The sequence below is a fragment of the Chlorocebus sabaeus genome, chromosome 23, assembly GCF_047675955.1.
Source record: "Chlorocebus sabaeus isolate Y175 chromosome 23, mChlSab1.0.hap1, whole genome shotgun sequence".
In the NCBI taxonomy this organism is placed as follows: Eukaryota; Metazoa; Chordata; class Mammalia; order Primates; family Cercopithecidae; genus Chlorocebus; species Chlorocebus sabaeus.
The window spans coordinates 35,469,620-35,492,047 of record NC_132926.1 but is presented as its reverse complement, the minus strand read 5'-3'; the positions used below and the strand labels follow the sequence as shown (position 1 = coordinate 35,492,047).

Here is a 22,428-nt window from a genome sequence, read left to right as displayed (position 1 = left end):
TTTTTGCCCAGTGAATGAAAGGAAAATGGCAACAATAACAACCATGATTGTTATGACAATTACAAAGTAGAGAAATCTAGGATCAAACATATAGCAAGTGCAATACTAAGCATGCTCCCTGTTAAAGTCTGGGAAAGCCTTGGTGGCTGTTAATGTTAGAATAGCAGTAAACGCTGTTAGCAAATGCCATAGAAACAAATTGCCCCTTGATGGAGCCAGTGGGCATTTGTCTTTGTCGTTCCTCTGGGCATGGGGCTCAGTTTTCTTTGCACGGACAGCAGAGGAAATCCTGCTTCGGAGGAAAGCAGGAGCTCTTTTTTATGGTTCTGCACTGTTAACCAACCTCAGTCACTTTTCTCTCTCTCTCTCTGGCCCACTGCTTGCACGGAAAATTGAGGTAATGATTTATATGTCGTAAGCAGTTCTGACAGGTGCACTCTATCTTGGCTTCCTCCTGCCCCAGGACTAATCGGAAGCTTATCTTTTCCTTTGTGTAATAGGGAGCTGTCAGGTTCTATGACCCTCCAAACAATTCAATCACTCATGGGCAGATTCACCTTGGAGGGAGGACGCCTTAATATTGGAGAAATCCGGTGGAGGCCATGCCCTGACATGTATCGAAACAATGGCAGCCGGGGGCTAGAGGGCAACATGGCCAAACTTACAAAATGTCATTTGCTTCCTAAATTTAAACTCTTCTTCCAGGAACTATCTAGGTGGCTTTTCCACCTTGGTGAACATCCTGTCTTTGGTACAGAACATGTAACTATCTGGGCAAAGTAGGGCTGTTCCAAAAAATGACCTGTACTGAGAAGTGAGGGCTTGCATTGCTCATGGAGAAAAAAGCGAGTTCCTTAACAAGACCTGTGGTGCCCAGCATGATCTGGCCATAAGCTGCCTCACCACCTGCTTCTTACTGGTACCACACATCCCCTGCACTCAGCATTCAGCCACCTGGGCAACTCCTTCCACACTGTGTTTTCCTGTTTGACTTCCTACCTGATGGCCTTTGTGCATGCCACCTCCTCTGCCTGGAACATTCTTCCTGCTCCTCTTCTTACCTTCCTCCTGCTGTGGTTTAAATATTAATTGCTCAGGAAATTATTCTCTGCTCTCCCTGAAAAGATCAAATTCTTCTTATAATCTGCTCTCCTGTACACCATGCACCTTTCCTCTAGAGGCCCCATTACACTGTCAGCTTTACATTAGCAGCATTTTATGCATGCTTTTTCCAACCCAAAGAGACAGCTAGCTCCATGAAGGCAGGAATCATATCTTTCATGTTCACTTCTATAACTCCAGGGCTAATCATAGTACCTGGCTTATAGTAGGGACTTAATAAGTGCTTGTGGAATTTTTTAAAATGCATAGCAAGAAACTGACGTGGTGCTTATGTTCTTAATTGGTTTGACTGCCAAGTAGTGCAAGGGCATGTCTAGTTGGGACTGGTGTGGCGGTCACCTCTGAGTCCATCTGTACAAAAGATTTTACTATGGGAAGGAATAATGATAACCAAGTGTGGCTTTGTTTTGTCACTTCTATCTTAATCTCTAACCTTATAACTCCTGAACTCCTGCCCTGTTGTCTGCTTTGACAATCTTATGTTTCCCTCATAGGATGCTTTTCTTAGATGCTCTTTGAATCTGGAGAGCCTATGATTTAAAAATTCAAGCTTTCAGAAGTTTCTAAACATCTGTATATTTGATATCGAACTGGGAAGATAATTGGACAGAGTTTTCACCTTGTGTCTGGATGTTTTCGCATTAAATAGTCAGTGTCCTTATTTAATTGAATGTTGCAGAACTCTCACTCCCTGAAAATAATGAGACGATGTGAGATCACAGAGTAGAGAAGAAAATGTTGAGAAAGAACTCAGGCAGTTTCTAAATACACAATGGGATTGACTGTAATGTTAGGCAGGGGCAAATGAAGTTGATGTCGTCACTATTTTTTTTTTTTTTTTTTTTGCGGTACAGGATTGCTTTATTTTTTACATTAATGGTATCATGCTATAATCTTATACTTAAAAAAAAAAATTTCCTGTCTCTCTCCCTCCTTTCCTTCCTTCCTCTTTCTGAGACAGGGTCTCACTCTGTCACTTAGGCTGGAGTTCAGTGTCCTGATCTCGGCTCACTACACCAGGCTCAAGCAATTCTAACCACCGTAACCTCCCAAGTAGTGGGGACTACAGGCATGCACTACCATACCTGGCTAATTATTGTAGTTTTTATAGAGACAGGGTTTCACCATATTGCCCAGGCTAGTCTTGAACTCCTGTACTCAAGCGATCCACCCACCCAAGCTTCCCAAAGGGCTGGGATTATAGGTGTGCACCACCGCTCCTGGCCCGTTATGACTATTTTCAAACCAAAGATTCCTAGCCACTGGATTACAAATCCCTTGAGGGCAGAGACCACACATGTCCATCATGACTATATGTATGGAATCCTTTTTAAATAAGTAGCAGGTAAGATTAATGTTAGGTTAGACAGAAGGAAACATTTGTGAACAGTGATTGGTTTTAGATTGGCTGATGGTTCTTTTCTGCTTCAAGAACTCTCTAAAGTAGGATAAAGCCTCCATGGCTCAGATGGTTAAAAGCCATTGCTGTTGGGAGGCCAGGTAACATGGTGGTTAAGAGTGAGGCATCTGCAGTTAGAGAGGCAGCAGTGAACTGTGCTTCTGCCACTTGCTAGAGGACGGACTGCCTCCTCCACATGCTGGAGCTTCCTCATTGTGAAACGGTGATCATAGCTCATGGGGTTAGCAATTACACTAGCAAACGAGCAAAGTTCCTGATACAATATCAGGCACTAGTATGTTTTCAGTTGATATTAATGAACTTGAATGTCAAGAGGGAAGTGCTAGTAAGAATCTTATACCACCAGGTGATTCCGTGACTGGAAGGCAGTAAGGGCAGAATGAAAATCTTGCCAGAGGGTAACTCCTGTTCACTGATCCAATTCCTTCAGCCAGCATTTCCCAAAGTGAGGTCTACTGCTGTGCTACTCAAAGTAACAGACTGATGAACTGTTTATTACTGGTCCATAACAAGGTATAGGAGCTCAAGCCAAAATCAGTGCATTGCTTCATCTATTGAGAAAGTCTTACTATGGAAAAGTAAAGTGTCAGCTGAACTATGTAGTGGCTTAGTGGCACACATGACTCATATTCTGGTGCAAGCTCCTTAGCTCATTGTGTACTGGCACGGGCCAAGGACTGCATTTGGAGTAGAATGTTCTAGAGAACAGTAATCCCCTGAATTGAGAAAAGAGTTCTTCATGGTCAAATAAGTTTGGGGGAAAACGCTTCGTGCCACATATCTTTCTTGGATTTGATACTGCATATTATCATATTAAAAGTTCCCAGAAACCCTGAAGTAAATAAATTTGCTTAAATGTGTTTAGCTAGAGTTTCCCATATTACTTGAGCCAGAGACATGTGTGTACCACGGCTTTTAACAGTTTTCTGGTAAAGAAAATAAACTCATCTGATCACAGCAACAAACTACAAGAGCGTGACCCACCTTTCTCCATCCAAACAAACACAAACCTAACACTTTTCAGGTAGAAAATTCCTTTCCTCATTGCTAAACCATTCTAAGGAAACCAGAGAATAAAATATATTTTTCTGTTGAAAACAATCTCCTCTAACATGAAACCACCGTTGTAAGTAGTTTTCTGCAACCAAGATCTTGTTTTTATGCATCAAAGACAAGATAGTATCTTGCTATACACACTACCCCTAGGGAAATATTTAAAATATTTTTCTCTGGTAAGGACTGGTATTAAAAATGCTTACATCAATGCATCAGTCGAAGCCCGGCTTGCAACATACTGGGATCAAAGTGATCATGTCCTCTATTGAGTTGGATTCCAAATCCATTTGCACTAATTATTTTCTACAAAAATCCTAATGCATAATGAGGAGAGGCCCTAGAAGTCCTCTACTGATTTCAAATTAGTTCTTTGCATAACCTAGTAGCAAAAAGGGATCTAGGCATGTACTTTTGATATCCTATTAGTAAAGTCTAGTTGAAAAATAAAAAAAAGTCAGCTCTTTACTTTGTTAACATTTTTAGGCTTCTTGAGCAATGCCCTGCTTGGGTACTGTGTGCCATGTCCATGCCTGCACACGCCCACACATGCACGTGTAGTTTCGGGTACCAGAGACACACCCATTACTCCAGCAACAGTGAGCTCACACTTCAGAAATGGGACCTGGTGTGGGGCGAATGTCTTTCCCATTACGCTCATAATTCAGATAATTTCATCTGAAAAATTCAGAAAATAAAAGTATTTTCTCCTTCAATCATCCAATTACCTTGATTTTTCACTTCCTTTGAAAAGTATACAGAGAGCCCTTTAAATGAAAAGGTGGGAGAATCACTCTAATAACTTCTCATTTGAGAAAACCCTATCTGGGTCAGTGTGAATCAGGTTGGAATAGTGACAAGATCCTTACTTGCAAAGCCCTAAAAAGGCCAGAACTCTGCCCTGTCAACCTTCTCACATCTCTGAAATTCAGACCATTTAACAACCAAGTTTAGGGGAAGACAATGTGTCAGAGCCTGGAACACTACCAGGTTTTATGGCCAGGGAATCTCAAGGTAAATGGCACCAGAGGCCATGGAAACATCCAGATTTGCTTCTGTAATGTGATTCTTTTCTTTTTCTGACACTAGTGGACTTCTCAGCTTGCCACTGCCATTGAGTGTACATATGGGAGGTGTCCTTTATTGGTTCCTATCACATTCAAGAAGCCATGGACACCTTCCAAAGGGATTGGGAGCAAAAGACAAAGAGAACTCGATCCTAAGCCAGGTATAGGGTTCCGCTTATATTTACATCTATGTTGGGTCTAATTACTATACAGTAAGTGCAGCATAACAAAGGTACCTTTGGGATGAAAGAAAATATTTTATTGTCAGTGAATACACTCTGAATGCAAGGCAGCTTAGGAGAGTCATTACAAAGGCAGATTCAAAGCATAATGAATTGCTTGTCTCTAGATGTAATACTACTTTGAACTCTTCAATATATTCATCATGCTTTCCTGAAACTCCTAGTCACTAGGTAAAAGACACGATGGGAAAAAAGAGGAGAAAGGGATTAACATAAACTAAGCATAGGTACAAGATATTATGTTAGATACTTCAACAAGTGACTTTATCAGCCCAACCTCTGTAAGAAAATATAGTTATTACTTTGGAGTCAGCTTGCACCTGGTTTAAAAATATGGCTGTGCCACTTAGTAGCTATAGACATGAGCATATTGCTATAGCTTTCTAGATCAAATGTCCTCATCTGCAAAATGGGGATAACAATAGTACCTACTCCACAGGTGGCCGTCTGGGCATAGTGAGATGGTACCTGCCTAGCAGAAGGTCTGGCACAAAATACATATTTAATACATGTTTGCAATAGTGTTACTCTTATAGCACACTGGCAACTAAGTGGGCTGTCCCCATGACTTGATCAGGAGTAAGAAGGGGAAAGAAGTTGAGTAATAAAAGGCACTAACAGCTCACAATCAATCACAGAGTCATCACGGATGCTCATTCTAAATCAAATCACTCGCTTAGTGTAAAGGCAGTCACGTTTTGATAATAATGTTGTCCTCAGTCTAATCTATATAGAACCTTGAGGTAGGAGGAGACAAGAGGAAAAAGGAAGGAATTTTAAAAATCAAATCTGAGAATCTCTACTTTTGAGTAGAGAGATCATTATGCCAAAGGGTCTCAAACCCAGCTGATCTTCAGGATGGTCAGGAATATGGCCGAGAAATACGGGTGGGTGCCTTGGCCCTACTCCTGGAGATTCTGAGTCAGTTGGTTGGGGATGACTTAGATGTTCCCAGCGTCTGATGATCATCCAGCTTTGGTAAGCCATGACCTAGTTTCATGTACCCTTCCTACCCCGCCTTCTCCCAAAATAAAACAGAAAGCCCACCTATGCCCAAGGCACCAGTAACTTTTACAATCTCCTTGCAAAGTTGTTTTCCAGCCCCTGCTTACTCATATGTGTTTTGGCTTACACTGAATAATCAGATGCATATACTAAACATTCTATTTTAATACAAGAGGCAGGACAGCAGCATTTAGAGTCATAAAGACATGCACTCAAGTCGAAGCATTACCACTTACTAGCTGTCTAACCTAAGACAAGTTCCTTAACTTCTCTGGCTTCAGCTAACACATCTCTACAATAAGGATAATATCAGTGCCTATGTTACAGGTTAATCTTGAAGATTAAATTAGCCAATGCATGCAAAGTGTTCTTGGAACATTAGCATAAATGTTAGCTGCTCTTTTAATTCCAACTGAAGCAGTTCCTTTGGCTAACATGGAACTCAATTATCATCATGTCTCTGAACATTAGCCAAAAATATTAGCCAATGAGCAGAAGAGAAACCTCCCCAACCCTCATCCCCCAAAGGCGAAACATGTCAAAACACAAAGTCTTGTCAGTGAGGGTAGTGGCTGAATTCTCGTGGAGGGCTTTCTGATCCCATAACTGAAACCCCACGACACAGACAGATACAATCAGATAATGATGGCAATCAATAATGATAACAGAAATTATTATTTATTTTCATAAACACAGAGTATGTGCGTCCCACTGAGTTACACACATCACATGCCAGTATTCACTTTCGGGGCAGTCAATCAATGAGAGATCTTAATATCCACCCGCCGAGGCAGGAGGGGGAGGATGGAGCGAAGGTTGAGAAATTACCCACACCAGAATGACACATTCACAAAGTTAATCTAATCCAGGAGCTGTTGGTGCCATTGCAAGCCTGTGAATATGGAATAGGCTTGATTGATTTTTCACTGCAGTAGCTAAACACGCCATTGTTATTTGCAACAAATGTAAGGAAATAAAAGATGAAACCATAAAAGGATTGGATATGAAGCTCCCAGAGCAGCAATAAATCACAAAATGAAGTCTAAAAAAATTAAAAATGGTAGAGGAAGGCTGTATCTATGTCCTAAGAGGCCTCAGTTATCAAAGCATACACCGAAAATTAAAACCTGGGGCAGTAAAGGCTGATCCTGACTCAACCAATAATTTGCACTAAATCTGGCCTGGGGTTCCCCCTCCTCACAGAATGAGTATCATGACATAGGTACCTCCGAAGGAGCAAGAAAGCCTTGCTTTCCGAAAGCAAGAAAGGCTGTGGACAGACAGAACGTGCTTCATTCCTAGTTCTGCCTCTTTCTAGCTATGTGACCCTGATGAGATACCTGGCCCCTCAGAGCCAGTTGCCCTCTTTTATAAACGGGATAATCACATCCACACCACTAGAAAGAAAGAAATGGCAATGCACATCCTGCATGCCTCAAAGGATCCTTGGGAGCCTCAAATGAGATGTCCAGCATGAAAGCCCATCTACCTTCCAGATGCATCATGGAAACTCCTTCCTAATCCTTTGTCTCCTGCCTTTGTGCTTCTTCTGAACTGCCATGGTTATCTTCTGTGCTTTTCTCAGGACAGTTATCCTTCTCCATGATTTCTCAAAGTGTGGTCCAGGGACCACCTGCACCAGAATCACCTGGGCATTTTCTGGGAGGGGCCCTGTCAAAGATGTCATTTTTTTGAGTCCAACTCAAACTTTCTAAACCAGCATCCCTAGTGACGAGGTCAGAAATTATATTCTAGGCAGAGTCCCCGGTGACCATGAGGCACATGATCATTTAAGAACCACTGATTGAATTCATTTTATGTTTCAGCCACTTGTAACTTGTCTCCTCCATGCCCCTTAAGGACAGAGAGTGTGTTTCATTCATCTTTGTAAGAACCACACTTTGTAGTGCATGCTTAGTACAGTGTGTAGCCTCGTAGGCACTAACTGAGATACAAAATACATGGAAAAGTCCTGCACACCAGATGTTATCATCCTCACTGTTGTTTAAATCAAGGGCCATGCCATTAAATAGTCCTAATAATAGTGAGGAACAGGAGCTCTGGGGTCAGACAGACCTGGACTCCATTCTTGGCTTTGCTGTTTACTATCTGCAAGGCCTTAAGCCAGTACTTACCTCTCTGAGCCTCTGTTTATACATCTCTAAAATGGGCAGGATGCCTAAGTCACAGAATGATGGTAAAGAATGGACATCAAACAGCTGCGCCCCAAGCCTGTCACTAAGAAGGGTTGAACATGCATAGTTGCTATTATTAGTAAACCTAAACCAATAGTCTGTTTAATCAGTTCTCTAGGAAACAAATCAAGTAGTTAATTAAGCTGTTTCACTCAGAGGATCTCTCTTTGGGAAAACTAGCTAGTCTTTTCAGTCAACCTGCCTAATCTCATGACCTTTTAGCAATGGTCCTCAAGAAGTCCTCATTCAGGAGTCAGAGCTGGTAAAACTGAATGCCAGTTGGCCAAGTGTCTTAGACGGTGCCTATGGTTGTGTCCAAATCACCACCAATGGGATTTGCTAACATCAGGGTCATTTTAAGTGGAAAAAGTTTAGTTCTGGAGAGTCATGAGACTGTGTGTGTCCTGTGCCGAGAGGAAGACAGAAGCAGTTATTGTGTAAAACATGATGTCATTTGACCTTTCTTCTAAAAATCAGGGCTTCCCTTGTGTACCCACCCTGTGGCAGAAGAGCCTCTGCAGCCCTCACTCCCCGCCTTCCATTCCACCAAAATCAAGCTCATATGTTAAGAAAGCTTCGATAAAAAGCTCTGAGAAACATCAATCAATAATAAAACATTCCTGCCCCATGTTCAGCAATTAATATTTTCTTAAAAAGCAGAACTGTAGAGAATAAGAATGAAAAACATCAGATATGGAGTCATGTGGACGAGGTTTGAATTCCAGCTCTTCCATTTTCTAGCCATGAGATTTTGGGCAAACTTCTTGGCTACTCTAAAACTTGGTTTCCATTTCTGTGTAATCTGTTCACTTGACAGATATTTACTGAATGCCTACCACGTGCCATGGATTGTTCCAGGTGCCGGAGCTGCAGGAGAGAACAAAACAGAGTCCCTGCTTTCATGGAGCTTACATTTTACTGGGGGTGGAGAGGAGGCTGACAGTGAAGAAAATGCTAGACAGTGACAAGAGCTAAGCAAAAAAGGGCAGAGAGAATGAATGGAAAACGTGTACGTGCTCTTTTCCATAGGGATACTCTAGGAGGGCCTGTTAGGTAGTACTTGAGCAGATACTGAAACGCAGAGTAGGCTATGGCTTCAGATGATCTGGAGAGAATAATAGAACCTACCCAAGAGAGGTATAATGAGGACTATATTAAGGATATAAAATCTAGCACCTGGCACATAGGAAGCACTCAACAGATGGTGGCTATAATTATTTTTATTTGATGTAAGGCATGTTTGAATAAAATTCATTAGAAAAATTGAATTCATCACATCACCTTCATTTTGGGAAGGTTATGACAAGTCACAGCCTGGGAGCTCATAACTTCTAGACTCTATATTTATAATAGGTAAAAATGCCTATTTCAACCTGGCCTAGGTTCCCAGGGCACTGGCAGCTGATAATAATGAGAAAAATAATACCTGCAGTCTCATCCTTTAGGGAGAAGTATGCTAAGTGTGATTTCTCACCACCCAACTTCCATTTCAGGCTGATTAAGTCACTTTAACGGTGAGTTCCCATTACCTAGAAAGAGCTCTGAGGGTCTGTTACTCCTGGGCAGTGGGAGATTGGGGAAGAATGGCATGGAGGGTCTTGTGAAGTAAAACTGCATAGAGACCTCAAGCCCTTTGTTTCTCCACTGCTGAGGTCAGAGATCTGGAAAGCCAATGTGTAAGTGTGTGTATGTGTGTGTGGTGGGGGAGGGGACAGTGGTAGGGGGGAGTCATGGTGGGAGGGAGGGAGAGGAAGAGAAGGAGAGGAAGGGAGGGAGAAAGAGAGAGAGATAGATAGATAGATATCAATCAATTGATCCCCTGACCTGGAATAATAATAGCACTAATTATTAAGACAAACATTTCAAATGCCCAATTGTATATGTCTAAGAGCCCTAACTCTTGATTTTTAGTCCCAGTCCTGGAATAACCAGTTGAGGGATACTGGGTAAGTCATTTTCCCTCTCTGAGGCTGCATCGGACTGAAGGGCTCAGATCCCAGACCAAAGTAGATTAAGGCTTGGTTCTCAGCCCTGCATGATCTTGGGTATGCTACTTAACTGCTTGGAGCCTCATCTGTTAAACGAGCTTTTTAACACCCTTTGAGATAGCTAATGCAGATAGAGAGTGCAGCATGGTGCATGGGATATGACAAATGATCAATAAATGCTACAGACCAGCATTTTCACCTGCTAAATACCTATCCTGCCCTCCTCATTGGCTATTCTGAAGATGAATCAAGGGACTAGGTAAGAAAATGCTTTGCAATATAAATGGTACTTTACAACTGTAAGGTGTTATTATTAAATTATCACCATGATTATTGCTTTATGTTATGATATTGAGCAGGGGATATAGTTTTTATAGACATGCTTCTCATAGGCTCTTTTGGTAACAAGATTGATTTTGAAAGGCTATCTTACATGAAAGATACAGTCACATTCTTGCTTTGAAAAGCTGAGTCTCTCAGCACTGAAACAGAACAGGTACATTACACAGTGAGGATTAATTAGCTGTCGGGCATTATTAAATGCTCTCACTCTCAATACCCACATAGAACTGGAAACTATGAAAGTGAGCAAGAAGTAATCATAGTACAGGGAAGGGAAAAAAAGACACAATTGCTGGCAATGCATATTTCAAGAGGTAAATTATAGTCTGATTAATATCACGTCAGCTCATTCTCTGTTTGGAGTCATTGTTCTGAATCTAGTCTTCAGGGTTGCCTGCTTTTTTTTTTTTCTTCTACCACTGGGATCAAAAATAAAAGGAAGCTGGACTTTTCAGTGTTTAAAGAGTGCTGTGGTGTGGATGTTTACACTGAAATGCAGGATATTTGAGAACCTAGGAAAGGAGAGGAGGTAAATACAGATACTGATATTTATAATCATATAGCAAATAGAACATGTCTCTAATAAATAACATGTCTAACATGTCTCTAGAAAATAACAAAGGTTCATAAAAATGATAGCTCGAATGTGTCTTAGGGATGCTGGAGTCCAGTGACAGCAGACCACCCTTGTCTCAGCCACCAGGGGCAAGTGTTGAAAATGCAGATTCCTTTGGACCTCCTCTCTGGAATGGGTCTCGGGAATCTGCATTTCCTGGTCCTCTGCTTGGCAGCTTAGAAACTAAGCTTAGAGGGTAGAAGGATGATTCATCAGTTAGTTTACACAGCTGGTTAGTAAGAAAGCAAGAACCAGAGCTGGAATTTTCCAACTCCCAGCCACACCTCAGGGCCTCCTTCTCTGTTTCATCTGAAGTCCACTTCATTGGCATCACTGGCTTGGCATGGGGAGGATCTCTGCTCTCGTGGAAACTGAATAGGCCTTCTCTGCTTTTTATCATAGGGATGGAATTCTCCCAGGGTTAAGCACAGATATATGAAATCTCATAGGATGCCATGGACAGTAGGATTCCACAGTGGGTTTACAGATGGCATCTGAGAAATTCCATCCACATAGCAAATAAGGGCAAGGTAAAGTCTGGGCATTAAGTTCTTGGTATAAACTCTAAGTGGCACTTAATCCAGTTGTTTTCCCCATAAGATTACCATGTCTCAAGGGGCAAAAGACAGTCTTATTCCTGCTATATTGCCAGTACGGTGTTTGCCACTTAGTAAATATTGGTGAGTAGTTTGTAGAATAAATACAACAGTATAAAAAGTATAAAAAGAAAAACAACTGAATTGTCTCATATTAATAAGCCCACTATCAGTAGGGGGTAGTAATAGCCATGGTGATGATGATGTTATTAATACTAAAACAACAGCAGGAAACTAACATTATTGAGTGCTTTTTTGTGAGCCAGCACTACACAGGTTAAGCTCTTTCTTACACAAAATAACTTATTGAATCCTCACAACAATTCCAGGAAGCAATGACTATCATCATCCCTGTTATACAGATGAGACTTTGGAGGCACAAGGTGTTCAAATATAGCCACATGTCACATGATGTTTTGGTCAATAACATTGGTTCCATAGGATTATAATACCATATTTGTACTGTGCCTTTTCCATGTTTAGATGTGTTTATATACACAAATACCATTGTGTTATAATTGCTTGCAGTATTCAACACAGGAACATGTGTACAGGTTTGTAGCTGAGGAGCAACAGGCTATACAACGTAGTCTAGGTCTGTAGTAAGCTATACCATCTAGGTTTGCATAAGCATACTCTGTGATGTTTTCACAACAATGAAGTCACCCAACAATGCATTTCTCAGAATATATTCCCATCATTAAATGATACATGACTGTAATATGCCCAAGCTCACTATTGGAAAGTAATGGAGCCAGAATTCTAACCCAGACTGGACTGACTCAACAATAATACTCTTCACTACTCTACTTTCCAGCCTCCAAAACCCCTGCACATTCAGAGCATCAAGGTTGGGTTTATGCCAAGTCCACCCAGTCTGATAAAGTGGACTTGAATGGAGGTTCTTCAGAGTTGAAGGCATAGGCTGATGAGAGGAAAGAGAGTCACCAATGCTTGTGAGCTCAGAAGCAGCTCAACTGAAGACCATGTACCCATTAGTACAGGGTAAACACCTAATAGCCTAGCACGGTGGTCAGCAGAGAGTCTATATTCAAAAAGTAACTGCTGAATAAGCAGATGTATGAATAAATGAATTATTAAACAAATAAACAAGTGAGCTAATCAAGCATACAATGACCATCTCATTTTGACTTTCAAACATAGGACAAGAACCTCTTTTCCTCACATCTGCTTCACTGTCTCCCTTCTTGCTTTTGGTCTTTAGCAGAGTTGCTGGTGTCTGAAATCACATATTTTACACAGTTTTACAAGCCCGTTGGGGCTAGGGCTATCCCAACATGTGCCTGCTTTACTGCTCACATTGAACGTGTTCATAACTGAGTTCATCATCCAGTCCTAACTCACTTTACCTTACATCTAGAGACCCTTCCCTTAAAAGTTCCCTTTGAGAAACCCGTTTTTAATGCCACTTTCCTATTTGAACTTTTCTGGTCTCCAACAACCACAGGTAATTTCTTCCTCCTTTGATCAAACTACAACTCTCCAACACTCTCTCAATGCATTTATCTTACTATATTTAGTGCCATAATCATTTGTATATTAGTCTTACAACTCCTCTTTATCAGACTATGTATTTCTGAAGAACAGGAAGGAAGCCTCTCAGACAAAGAGTAGAGATCATATATTGAGGACCAGCCATAGAGGAAGGGTTTTCCATCCTTCTTTCATTTCTTCCTCATAAGTCCATGAGCAGTAGGTACTGTGTTCACCGTTTTACAGATGGAGAAACTAAAATTAACTTGCATGGTGAAAGCTCAAAAAGGTTAAGTGACTATTGAGAAATTTGGGTAAGTGGCAGAATTTGAAGCCAGGTCTGTTAGATTATTAAGTTTGTGTTCTGAATCACAAGACTGCAACTCGCCATCTGGGTTCTCATCCCTGTACCTTGAGTACAGAAGGTGCTCAAGACATTTTAGATAATGTGAACAACAGAGGCTAAGATTATAGTAACGTCTGGCAGTGGCCATGTGGGCAAGTCTTCTGGGACAAAAGGAAAAGCATGGATTTGTAGTCATTAGAAGGCTTGGCACCTTTCCTGCTTCTCCATCTGCCACCAGAGAGAGACTAGGGTAGGCTGAGTCTCTGCCTACGTTCCCTCACTGGCCCATTATAGTTGCAACCTACGGTAACAACCAGCACGTGGCCAACCTTAGGAGACCTGCCCCTGACTGTGGTGGCCAGGGCAACCGTGTGCACTCACCCTCAGGGTTGTGATGGTGGCAGGATCTCGGAGCCGACCCTCCTCATCTTTCAGATTGTAGCCTTCTGGCCTCTTATCACGCTCGCTGACTTTCCACAGCTTCACAGTTTTATCTGCAGTGGGCAACCAGATTAAGTCAGAATTATAGTGAAAAGCAAGCTCATAAGGGAGTTTTCCTGGGGGCAGTGGGGAGAGGAAGAGGTAAGGTTGGAGAGAATTGCTACAGAAGCTGGCTCACATAAAGAGTTGCCATGCATAAATCCCTTGTCATTTGAAGGCAGAGCTCATATTTCAAAACAAAAACATACATTATGCTGGGACAAATGGATTTCCCTGACAGTGGGCTCTTAAATCTATAGCGTATACCTTAATTTAGCTCATTCCATAAAAGCATTTATTGAACATTGAATAACAAGATTAGTGACATACATAGAGCTTACAATGTAACTAAGAATTTTACATGAAAAATTTGTTTAACAATCATAACTCTGGAAGTAGGTGCTATTATCTCTATTTTAGCATTTCACCTCACTGACACATTGTCCTTACCATGTCCTAAAAGGCCCTTCATGACTTGCCCTCTCCACTTTCTCCACCTTTCTGACCTCCCTGTCCACCCTTTCCCTGCTCACTCACTGTGCTCCTGCCACGTGGCTTCCCTACGGCTCCAGGTACACGTTCAGCTCACTAAGCCTTGGGGCCTTTGCACTTGCTGTGTCTTCTGCCAGGAAAGCCCTTTACCCTCTTTTTCATGTAATTCGCTTTACTTTTCTCTTGCATTTGCATCCCAACCTTAGAGAGGCTTATGTAAAACCTACCTAAAAATGCTGTCCTCAGAACCATTCTCTATCTCCTCTCTGCTGCTTTATTTTTCTTCATAATACTTTTTACTACCTGACAATTGGTTGATTATTTATCAAATAACTATCTGTCTTGTCTCACTAGAGTGTAAAATTGTTGAAGGTAGGGATTCTATCTCCCTTGTTCATCACTGTACCACCGGCACCCAGAACAGTGCCTGGCACATAGTAGCTGCTCAACAAACATTAGGGCAAATGAACAAATCTTATCTACCTACATAGTGCACATTTCTATCAATATTCAGGAAAATAAAATGGTAAGGAGATACATTGAAATGCTCCTTTCCTTTTGCTGCCTCTATGGAGTCTCCAGCTGGAAACTACCTTTCTCAGCTTTGTACTGCCCCAGCACTTTACACAACTTGATGACACCTGTCATTCTCCATAGCACTGAAACAGAGAACTCCTATCCCTACAGAAGTTCCATGAGAACTCCCTTCCCTACGCGTGTCATGCAGGCCAAGGATATGAGTAAAAAAGGGCTAAAGGATCTGTGGAGCTGGAATGGCATGCCCTACATGCAGGCTTTTAATTAATTAATTTATTTATTTATTTATTTTTTAGACGGAGTCTCTCATTTTCACCTAGGCTGGAGTGCAATGGTGCGATCTCGGCTCACTGCAAGCTCCGCCTCCCGGGTTCATGACATTCTCCTGCCTTAGTCTCCCAAGTAGCTGGGACTACAGTCGCCGGCCACCACGCCCGGCTAATTGTTTTGTATTTTCAGTAGAGACGGGGCTTCACCGTGTTAGTCAGGATGGTCTTGATCTCCTGACATTGTGATCCACCCGCCTTGGCCTCCCAAAGTGCTGGGATTACAGGCGTGAGCCACCGCGCCTGGCCTAATTCAATTATTTAAGGAGACAAGATCAGGCAAACACATCATGTCTGCCGGCCACATGCCTTAGTGGGCTTTCCTTATCAGATCCAGTGTACATTTTTTTATACTTGTTTTAACATATCTTTTTGAAGGCAGAAACTTGGTTGCCTTCTTTGCATCTTCCTCTGTCCTGCACAAGGTAGGGTTTGGAATTAGACAACCTTGGGCCCAATCCCCATTCTGATGCCAGTCACATGACCAAGGACGGGGATTCCCAGGCAGTGGGTACATAACCCTTCCTCCCTTCCTCCCTTCCCTCCCTCCTTCCTTCCTTCCCTTCCTCCCTTTTTTCCTTCCTTCTTTCTTTCCTTCCTTCCTTCCTTCCTTCCTTCTTTCATTCCTTCCTTCCCTTCTTCCTTCCCTTCCTCCCTCCCTTCCTTTCCCTTTTCTTCCCTTCCTCTCTTCTTCTTTTATTTTTAATTGAGATAGGGTCTCACTCTGTCGCCTAGGCTGGAGTGCAGTGGTGTGATCATGGCTCACTGCAGTGTCGACTTCCTGGGCTCAGGTGATTCTCTCATCTCAGCCTCCAGAGTAGCTAGGACCACAGTCGCATGTCAACACGCCCAGCGAATTTTTGTATTTTTTATAGAGACGTCGTTTTGTCGTGTTGCCTAGGCTGATCTCAAACTCCCAGGCTCAAGCAATCTGCCCACCTTTGCCTCCCAAAGTGCTAGGATTACAGGCATGAGCCACCACACCCGATCATAACTAGTATTTCTTAAGCAACAAATAGGATTGCCAGATTTAGCAAGTAAAAAAGTACAGAACACCCAGTTAAGTTTGAACTTCAGATAAGCAAAAAAAAAAAAAAAAAAAAAAAAAAAAAATTAGTATGAGTATATCCCTTAGAGTTCAATCTTACAAAGAAAGATGGTGCCTCAGTTTCTTTATTTGTAAACTGGGGAAACAGTATCTTCCTGATGGGGCTCTGATGAGGATTAAATAAATCACAGCATGGAGAGTGTTTAACACAGTATTAGGCTTCTAATAATGGTCCACAAATGACAGCTTTTATTAGAATTAGCAAATTGGGCAACTATTCTGCCATAATAACATGTTGCTCTGACAGCTTTAGCTTCATCCCTCGACGATGTCAGCACATCCTATTTCTTCTCTGTAACACTGTCGGGGAAGAAAAGCCGTCCTTCTGGGAATTCCTTCCTCTTTTGCCCCTTGCTTCATTCCTCCACTTCTCCTCACCTGACTTTTCACCACCACCTCCCAATTCTCATGCCTTTGGGAGGACAGATCTTCTAAGTAGGAGATGTGGATCACAGTACCATTCGCCTTGAAGCTGCCAGAAACAAATGCCTTGTTCTTGGAGGTCTTAATGCACCACATTGTGAAGTGGGCTTTCAGCAGCAAATAAGTGCCCCATTTTCTTGTATCTGGGCATCACTTGGGCTGCTCATGTCTGACACATTGGCAAGGCTGCTAAGTGTGTGATTTGTGCGCTCTGAATTGTGCAGTCACCCTGGCTTGTGCTGGAGCAAAAGGAGATCCTGCTGCATACTGAACTGCTTTTTAGGGTGAGAAAATGAACATGGGCCATATTTATACAGTCACGTGACTAGCTCTTGGTCAGCTATGGCTTAGAACATCCCCACAATTTTAATGCCAAATTTTTTTTGTTGCGTGGATTTGGAATGTATCCCATCCCCTTTGCAAAGTTAACATTGTATATTTTTCTTATCATGAATGATAAATTGCTATACAGAGAAACAGAGAAATCATGCGTATAATGTAAAGAATAAAAATCACCAACTTCTCAGTCAGGGACGATCATCATTAACATTTTTCATAAATCCTTATAGTACTTTTTCTATGTACTTTGGGGGTAGAATCCAAATCTATAATATTGCCATACAGATTTTGTATTTTCTCATTTCATTTCCTTCTTTTTGTTATACAAGTGGTACATGGAATGGTTATTCAAATAATCATATTGGGGGAGGGGTGGGGGAAAAATAAAATAAAATAATAATAAAGGTAAAAAAAACTCCCTTAATTCCACTAGAGATATCTATTACACAAATTTTGTGTTTTTTTTATATTTATGTATACAATTATGTAACTGTTTTTAGTAAACATAATATGACATACTTATAGTATGCATTTGCCTAATCATATTTGTCTATACCAACATCTATCCCTGCAAATATACTTATAGGGATAGAATGTATTATGTATACTATAACATAGTATATATGATTTATAATAGTGAGAATTTGTTAACAGCTAAAGGACTAATAGTAGGAGGCTTACCAGTAAACTACAGAAGAATCATGCAAGGAAATACTATGTGGTCATTATGGTATTTTAGACTAACAATTGGGAAGATATTCCTGTTATTAAGTGTTATATTAATAAAAACCTGGTTACAAAAGAGTTTGCAGAATATATCATATTTCTGTTAAGAAACAGATTTATTCATGTCTTTTTGCTTTTTTCTTTAAAAGACTTAACAGTTGTTCTCTCTGGATGGGAACACTTATTATTTTTGTTTTTCTGTATTTTTTTTTTTTTACAATGAACATGTACTAGTTTCATAGTGAGAAAAACAAATTCAGTGTATCCCCCCTCTCATTATAGGTATTAAAGTAGAAAATGAGATAAAACAATGTGTTTTTATGTGGTAAATAATTTGAGGGTCTAGATTCACAATTGAATTGGTTTTATTTTTTATTGAAATTGTAAGGTTGAAAATATATTCTACCAGAAAGTAAAATTGTTCCTAACTATAATAAGATAAGCAGTATATTTTCTTAGAGATAATTGAAGGTGAATTCAATGCAATTCCCCATGGTTGGGTTGCCTGGAGTCATTCTTGACTTTATTATCACACTATTTTTCTTGACTCAGTGTCTTGAAGCTTTGTGAATAAAAAAGTCTAAGGAACATGTGACTGTTAATATGAGTAATGACTTTTTCTTTCTTCTTGCGGGTTCTCTGAGCAGTTTATCATCACTTGTGGCAGCTTTTAAACACAATCTTATCATCTATCTTCATTTTCTCTTTTATACAGTAATTCCAATTGTCTTCCATTAATTTTTGCATGTTAACCTATTTGGCCTAAGGGGGATTCTCAACCTCAATATTAGTATAAAAAAGAAAATTACATAAGAACATGGGAATTTTTCCTAGAAGAATCATTTTGAGATGCTGTTGGCATATGAAACAGTATCCCAAATGGGAAGATAATATCCTTGTTAATCAAAAAACTATTTAAAAACTCAATTAACAGAATATTATGCTATATAATTAATCTTCATTGCATTTCACTGATTCCCATCCCCCCCAACAAAGTAGTTAATAAGTCCTTGAGGTTTTTTTCTTTTTTCCTTTTTTTTTTTTTTTTGAGATGGAGTCTTGCTCTGTCGCCCAGGCTGGAGGGCAGTGGAGTGATCTTGGCTGACTTCAAGCTCTGCCTCCTGGATTCACGCCATTCTCCTGCCTCAGCTTCCTGAGTAGCTGGTACTACAGGTGCCCGCCACCACACCAGGCTAATTTTATTTTTTTTTTGTATTTTTAGTAGGGACGGGGTTTCACCGTGTTAGCCAGGATGGTCTCGATCTCCTGATCTCGTGATCCGCCCGCCTCGGCCTCCCAAAGTGCTGGGATTACAGGCATGAGCCACCGCGCCTGGCCAAGTCCTTGAGTTTTAAATGCAATAATCAATAGGCTAAATTTGATCATATAAAGTAAGTTAGCTATAGAAGACAATCAGACATTTTTCCTCTGCCTGAAGTAAGTCAAAATCATCATAAGTCTCTTTTATTCCGAGTAGTGTTGAATCTGCAAAGCCTGTTAGTGAAACTTAAATAGCAAAAGTGAAAGGAAAGAAATTGAAACAAATTTATGTGGTTTGGCTTCCAAGAAATCAGGATTGCAAAACGTAAACAGAACAATAAATACAGTTATGAGAAAGAATCAAACTACCTGGAGTCTGGAAAAACAGATGAGTAGAGATCTGGTCATGAGGAGATGAGATATACTTGGATAACCCTAAACCAGTTGCATCCGAATTGTAATTTTTTAGACTTCTATGCTGGCTTTATATTTGAGAGATTTGGCGTTCAAATGCATTAAATAACTTCCCCCTTTTTTCCATGACATTAATATGAGACTCATTGTAAAAACTTTACAAATTAAAATGACAAAAGGAATAAATTGGCAAGTTACCCATACTGCACAAAAATTAATCATGATGAACTTTATGTCGTATTTCCTTCCAGTCTTTAAAAATATTCATGTATGTTTGATCACATTATTGACATTTTATTTTTTCACTTGAAATATGAACGTTTCCCTTTCTTTTTAAATCCCTTGCTTCTTGCTTCTCGATTTAAATTAAAATGTATATTCCTCATAGATTCACATGTGAGATAAAATGAATCATTCTCCAACTCATTTTCTTGGGAGAGGGTGTTTAATTTTTAAATATGAATCCTTTTAATTGTTATGCTATTCAATTAGCACCCTTTAACATGTGACTTTATGCCAAGTTGTTTTGAGCTTACATGGTTTCTTTTAGCAAGGATTTAAGAACCTGGAGGTTAGGTAATTCCACTGTATAAAGACTTACCCAGTGATTATGTAATTTGTCTCTCTATTCAATACCCAACATCCTCTCTCTCTGACCTATTTATGTCAACTCCTCTTCATCCAACAAATGGTGTTAAGTATGGAGGGAGATAGGGAAAGAAACCCTTTCTTGATTTTTTTTTTTTTTGATAAAGTCCCTATCTCTTCTTGCCTTGTGCTCCTATCTTAGAACTTAATTTTTGTCAGAGAGACACACAGCCATCTGCTTTGCAGACCCTAAAATATATTCAGGGATTAATAACTTCTATTCAATATGCCAACCTCACAGAGACAGCATGTTGAGTTTCCTGAAATGTATTCCCAGAATAACATTCAGTGAATCTTAAGACAGGAAGTCACATTCCCAAAACACCTGAAAATCATCTGCAATAGTTGCAAACTGCAGATAATGGGTCTCACATAATTGGGTCATAAATTTAATATTTTAAAAAACAATAGTTACTATTTAGTGAGGGCCTAATCTGGGTGTGCCAGGCACTCTGCTAAGCATCTTGCAAATGTTATTTCTAAGTTTTTCAACAGCCCACACGGTTCAAAGGAAAATTGAGGTTAAGAGAGATTGAAATATATAGTTTGGCCGACTGTATCACTGAAAATACCAAACAGGAAAAATCACTTCCACCTACCATTAGTAGACAGAAGAAAGTAAGCTGCATTCTGCTGGGGGAGCCATCTTATTTTATTGATTTTTTCTTCTATTTCTAAACTCTTCAGGTAATCGAACTCGGGTTCATGGCTCTGGAATGTGCTGTAAACATTGTATTCACCCCTACGATGAACCTGATTTTTACTCTGTAGGAAAGGAAAAAAATACACAAACGATTAAATCACAGTAGCCAACTGTAAAACTTGCCAACCCTCTCTTTTTTCTAGCAGTCATTGGGGGTGGGATGAGGGCAGGGCCACTAGCACCTCTGAAAAAAAAATAATTATACACATGAACTTCTGTACTATCATATAGTATATATAATACATACATAGAAATATATTAAAATAGAACAAAATTTTAAAATCAATATAAATAGAAGTTCTAATACTTTCTTTTTGCATCCTAACAGATGGTGCACTCACCCATCAGAGTGAGCCATCCCACAGTGGCATTCGTAAATACTTACATCGAGCCCAAAGAGACTACAAAGTTGTAGCATCTGTGACTTTCATTGGCCTTGTAAGATCTCATCTGATTCTCATGAAATCTCTGAGGTAGGCGGGGCAAGGAAATGGACAAAAGAGGCTCAGATATTAAATGACTTCCCCTAGGTTTCACAGCTCATAAGGAGCAGATTTGGGCATCAGATATGCCCCTGCTACTTTTTTCTGTTTTTCTTTCCAACATGAGTGACAAAGCAGACAGGAGCTCAGGGATGCTATCTGCATCATTAAGGAACGATGAGACTTTACCTCTTGACTTTCCTCTAGCACTGATTATGCAATGAGCAAACAGCAGGGACTACATACATGAGAGAATTAAACACAAGGGCAAGGGTCTGCAGAAACGGGAAGAAAAAGAAAAAAAAGGAAGAGAAGAGAAAAAACAGGATATGAAAGAAAGAAGGAGAAGAGGAAAGCGGAAAGGGAAGTTTTATTTCAGGTATTTTAGGTCCTTATTACCAAGAGCTTCAAGATGCAGGCTTTGAAAAACTCAAAAATTCAAATATGAGTCTTATTAAACGTTTGTTATAAAAGTTTGACTCTTAATAAAAGGGTTAATTTCCAACTGTGTATTTCTAGGTGGATATAAAATATCCAAACCCAAATCTCAACTTACTGACCAGCGAGAGGGCTGAACCCTGGGTGTGAAATGTATTTGTGCGGACTCTCCGGTTGTGTGCCTCCTAAGAATTCACTCCTGGAGTTCACCCACTGAAGTCAAAGCAGGTCTGCCCTAGATGACGTCACATGGGTTTGTTTCTCAGATTTAGTGCTCATTTTAATCCCAAGACTGGCCACAAAGCTTAATGCTTAATTGCAGGTTCTTTATCCTCATTGACATTTATTTTTTTATTGAACAAAACTACCCTGCTTTAGAAAATGTGTCCCCCATCATTCCACTAATGAATCAGGCTTCCCAAATATTTCACTAAATTAAAATAGGTGAAACCTATAAATAGCTAACAGAAAATGTAGAGCAGAATATTACTGGCAACATGCTGCCTTGGGTAATTTATGCTAAATAGCTCCTCCGGTTCCTCTTTATCATCACTGCGAACCTAATT

At 40.3% G+C, this 22,428-nt stretch overlaps 1 protein-coding gene across 9 annotated transcripts in view; it reads right to left on the bottom strand.

Annotated features, from left to right (window-relative positions):
* Window positions 1-22,428, bottom strand: part of PPP2R2B (protein phosphatase 2 regulatory subunit Bbeta) — a 484,529-nt gene that overhangs the window by 81,781 nt on the left and 380,320 nt on the right. For all 9 annotated transcript variants that reach the window (XM_008014864.3, XM_008014861.3, XM_008014860.3 and 6 more), the window contains 2 exons: window positions 20,839-21,004; window positions 13,868-13,980 (listed from right to left, as the gene is read on the bottom strand). In XM_008014864.3, coding sequence (XP_008013055.2) covers window positions 13,868-13,980; window positions 20,839-21,004 — 279 coding nt within the window. The remainder of the gene's footprint in view (window positions 1-13,867; window positions 13,981-20,838; window positions 21,005-22,428) is intronic.